Source organism: Limulus polyphemus, unplaced genomic scaffold, assembly GCF_000517525.1.
Source record: "Limulus polyphemus unplaced genomic scaffold, Limulus_polyphemus-2.1.2 Scaffold4852, whole genome shotgun sequence".
In the NCBI taxonomy this organism is placed as follows: Eukaryota; Metazoa; Arthropoda; class Merostomata; order Xiphosura; family Limulidae; genus Limulus; species Limulus polyphemus.
In genome coordinates, this window is record NW_013670462.1 from 64,567 (window position 1) to 69,444 (window position 4,878).

At 33.9% G+C, this 4,878-nt stretch overlaps 1 protein-coding gene across 2 annotated transcripts in view; it reads right to left on the reverse strand.

The window, feature by feature from the left end:
• LOC106471778 (laminin subunit alpha-like) overlaps positions 1–4,878 on the reverse strand; it is a 20,837-nt gene that overhangs the window by 1,806 nt on the left and 14,153 nt on the right. For both annotated transcript variants that reach the window (XM_022400392.1, XM_022400393.1), the window contains 5 exons: positions 3,826–3,926; positions 2,898–3,015; positions 1,793–2,408; positions 1,225–1,533; positions 1,097–1,141 (listed from right to left, as the gene is read on the reverse strand). In XM_022400392.1, the coding sequence (XP_022256100.1) occupies positions 1,097–1,141; positions 1,225–1,533; positions 1,793–2,408; positions 2,898–3,015; positions 3,826–3,926 (1,189 nt within the window). The remainder of the gene's footprint in view (positions 1–1,096; positions 1,142–1,224; positions 1,534–1,792; positions 2,409–2,897; positions 3,016–3,825; positions 3,927–4,878) is intronic.

Sequence of the window (4,878 nt, forward strand, 5' to 3'; positions counted from 1 at the left end):
GTTACAATCAGACAACTTAAGTGTAGAAATACAAGATACAATTAGACAACTTAAGTGTAGAAATACAAGATACAATTAGACAACTTAAGTACAGAAATACAAGATACAATCAAGAGAAAAATAAAAAAAATACTTTTTGTGTATGTTATAGGAATCTCTTTAGGTGAGTTAAAGTTAGATTAGGTAAAATAAATAATAATAATAATATAATAAAAAATGTTTCACGAGGCATGCATGCAAGCAGCTGGGAGTAGCTTGTGGGAATGTAATTCGATAGCATAATGTGAGCTCCACGTTGCCCAAATGATTTACAACTTCTAATGGCACGAATAGTAGTTAAAAGATGGTTGAAAGGACAAAAAAAACAATAAAATTTACATATAAGTAGATGTATACTGTTATAAGTTTAAAGCTACATAGGATAAACGAAAGTAGTTTCATGTTACAATTTGAAGTCATTCTATAAAGAAAAGAAGGTTAATTTGGTTTATTTCGATTTCTTTTTTGGTGGTTACGAGGTTGGTCGAATTAACCAATCCTGTTTTGAGATAGGGTAAAGAAAATAACATATAAACTGTATGGATTTAGTGAAAACAAAAGTGTGAAACGTATTTAGGAAATTTTAGGGATTACACAAAGGAAATTTGAGATTTTTGAGATGAAGTATTTTAATATTAACGTGAAAATCACTTTGCACACGGACTGGTAAAAAAATAAACAAAACTGATATATTTATGAACAAATCTGCTTTTTTGTGAGTAAAAAACTTATAATGGTTACTGAAATTCTGATAAATTTTGTGAAGATATATATATTATATTAAAATGTAGTAGTATCAAAACTATAACGATTTTCAGTGTGTACAATGTGGTCACGTGGTCGGTCAATTTGACAGAACCCGTGTAGAGAAGTTTTTACAATCAATAAAAACTAAAAATTTACCTCAGAATGTATAAAAATCTCACTTGCAATAAAACCATATTTACTACAAAGAAAGTTATTTGTAACAGAATAACCTGAAAAATGTGTTAATTGGAAGACAATCAATTTAGAAATGTACAATAAAAATGTATTCTTACTCTGCACTTTTTAGACTTACTGTTTCTCAGGTAGAAAGCTACAAAGTAAGTGTAATCTGAACCAGATACATGAAACAGGAAGGTAAGTTTTTACGGTAGAGAATGTTTTTTCAGATCACATTGACTTCATATCTCTCTACCTTACCCGATACATAAAACATTGCTCCATCTGGAAGATCAGTCTTGAATTCTAGCGAGAAAGTGCTCTCATCCAATAGTGTGCTTGTACGTACATAAAATTCGCGTCTAGCCCATGGAGAATTACCATAACGCATCCCATCTTCTGCAGTAACATCAGGATCACTTAGTGGTGAAATAGGTAGCTTACATAGACCATAAGGAGTTGGGTAGGGAACAGTGGGCTCTAATGTTGTGGGCAAAGTAGTAGAGGGTAGAAGAGTAGTAAAAATATCAAAATCAGGCTTTTGGATTTCCTGGTCTTCAGTAGTTTCTTCTGTAAACACAAACCAAATATTTTAATATGAAGTAATGTTACTGTATTAAACTAAAGTTGCCTATTGGATTTCTTAAACGTTTTTCAAGAAATAAAAATCTGTTTTTCTAACCAAAAGTGTCAAAATTTAAAGAACTACACTCCTATTATATTATGGTAATGTTTTAGCATGAACTAGCAATAACATTATAACATCGTACAAGATATCTGAGGTAATATTTATTTCACAACTTGTACTTGTATGATGTCACATATTTACCTTCTGTATGGTCTGGTGAAACAGTGGAGTAGTCCACCACAGGTGGCTCTGTAGTCACTTCATCAGGATCGGCTAGTGGGCAACTGGTTAATGAGGATCCCGGCCGATCTTGGGAGTCGGCAAAGTTCTGGAATTGATTGTTAACAGTCGTGTCTCCTATACAGCCAATGAAAGTTTTTACAGATGCTGCAGCTTGGGGCTTTATGACATAGTCCTGGGGGACTCCACCAAAGTACAGGGGTGTTGTGATGGAAATTTCATTTTTGTCTGATGTTTCTTGGTTAAAATCATACAGGTCATCAATATCCAGTCTCAACTGATGTAACGTTTTTGTTGCTGTAACATAGTGCCAGTTTTTGTCGTTGTACTTCTTGGAGGTTGCTGTCCTTATTTCGCCACCTGGATTACTCTTCATCACCAAGTGCCCGTCAGCCAGCGCTATAGACAGGTAGCTGCTCTGTTCCTCGTCTGCAGCATAGAATATTAACCCATCAGGTTCAACAGTCTTAAATTTAAACGTTAGCTGAGCATATTTATTAAGATGACTTTTCATGCTTGTCCTTCTCATGGCCACATAACCAGGACTTTCGTTAGAGAAAGAAACAGTTCGAGCAATCTGAAATATAGCAGAACCAGAATTATGAAAATAAATATTTATCTAATTAATACATGAGACGGAATGAAAATACTTTTAACAATTACAAATAAAATGCTTAATTTTTCAAGTTTTAAAAATAATCCTATTAAAACTTTACAGCTTACAAAAAATAATTAACCTCTTCTTTCCTAAGAGCAAATCAAACCTGACCTCAAAAGCTTCTTGATAATAGCGATTACTTTTCAACGATACTGACTCATAACTCATATTCATGATGTTAGAATAACACGCAGGTTCAAGAAGTCTTAATAGAAAATTAATAAAAACCCTATAACCCGAGCACTTACGAAAGGGGGACCTTTAGAAAGCACTCAAGTTATAGAGTTTTTATTCATTTCTAAGATAACTCATATTTTCATTGAAATCACTTATTAATTAAAAGTAATAGAAAAGTTCCTTTCCAAAGAACCTTGTACTGTGGATAATTCTCTAAGCCTAGAAACTTACAGTAGCAGGACATCCTGGGACAACTCCAAGAGCTTCCTTGTTCTTATTAAGGTCTTCGTTTGCTGTTCCAATTTGTAGATTCTGGATACAACCTTCAAAGTTCACATTGGTGATTTCTCTGAAAGTCCGTTGTATAAATATTATCAAATATCTTCTTTAAATGGTTATTTTAACAAGAGCCTAATACAGTAGCACCAACATGTACACCAATGAATTCAAGCCATGATTCATGTAAATACTCCAGAAAGAGATGTTTGTAGGATACTAACCAAAGTTGATTAGGAACAACTAGTTTATAACATGTACATGTGTACTCATACAAAACCTTGGATTTTCCTCACAAGCAAAATAACGGGGTTTAAAACACTACAGATTTTATCAAAACTAGCCATAAAACATTCATTGGGAGGGTGTAGATCTTATAACTCTTTAACATCAAAACTAGCCATAAAACATTCATTGGGAGGGTGTAGATCTTATAACTCTTTAACATCAAAACTAGCCATAAAACATTCATTGGGAGAGTGCAGAGTCCATTTGTTAAAAATTAAAAGATCTACACCCTCCCAATGAATGTTTTATGACTAGTTTTGATATAAGTTCTTTATTTACTACAGCTTTTACAATGAATTTATCTTCTGAATCACCATGCAATTAAACACATCTTTAGCTTGTAAATTCTGTCATTATGTCCTTAGGTAGAGTTGTAATAAGTCTAAATCAGTCATGGTTATGATTTAGTTAATACTTATTTGCTATATTTTCTAGAAATCACCAATAAGTTTATGTTTCAGTTACCATCCTCTTGCTCTCATTGGAGTTGTATATTTTCTCAAGTAACTATGAAATGACACTAATCTTTAACCTGAAGGTATGTATATCTACATATCTGCACTAATAAATATATTTTTAATTTAAATGGACTTACGTGTGAGTATGGCCTCCTGGGTAACCACCAACATAAATATCCCTAGTCTTTTGTAGTTCAACTTCCGAAGCTAAGCCACTATCTACCTCAACACTGTTAATCTGAAAATATAAATAAGAGCTTACCAATTTTTACAAGCTCGTCATTCATAATTTTGAATTTTTATAGCTCATTTCACATAACTATAGATAGAAATGATCGCTGCTTATCTAACTATGAAATAAAAACTTGTATATCTAAGTCTGACAACTATGAAATTAGGTTACATTGCTCTGTACTAAACTGATTTTTAACAGAAAGTATACTGACAAACGTTTTCTACTGCAGGCCTTTCCACTACTACCAAGGAACTTTCATATGTTACAGTGCGAACCAGTCTTAGCAATAAATATTTTCATTTTACATAGGTCTGACTAAAGAAAAGGGTTTAACAAGACGATGTCAGGTTGTGTTATGTACGTGCTACATATATTACTCCCCTATGCTATCTATAATATATCAACAAAGTTGTTAAATTCTTCCAAAGTTATTATTCAGAATATTCTTATGAGTGGTGTGTTTATGATCTGAGGCTGAGATCAGAGGATACCTGAAAAACTCGGAGAAGTACTCCAATCAACACAGTGCTCCCCGAAATTTCAGCAAGCTTTCCACCCACCCTTGGAGAAGTATTCCAATTAACATAGCGCTCCCTGACACCACAGCAAGCTTTCCACCCACCATGATCATTGAACCATTTCCTGGCCCCTCCAGAATCCCTGACAAACATTATGCAAGAATATTAGTGGAATGTTTTCATAAAGGGCTAACCAGCTGTGGTTATATTGACATTCAAGGGGGCAGTCTGTATAGCAAGCAGGAAAGGTTGGCATATAATGCTGCATGGGGAAAGACGAGCTATAGTGGGAAGATGATGTTTGTCAACCTGACCTTATCAACTATCAGTAACATGGTCCTTACTATACCCTTCACATGATGTTTGTCAACCTGGCCTTACAACCCACTCAACAACATAGTCCTTACTACACCCTTCCCATGATGTTTGTCAACCTG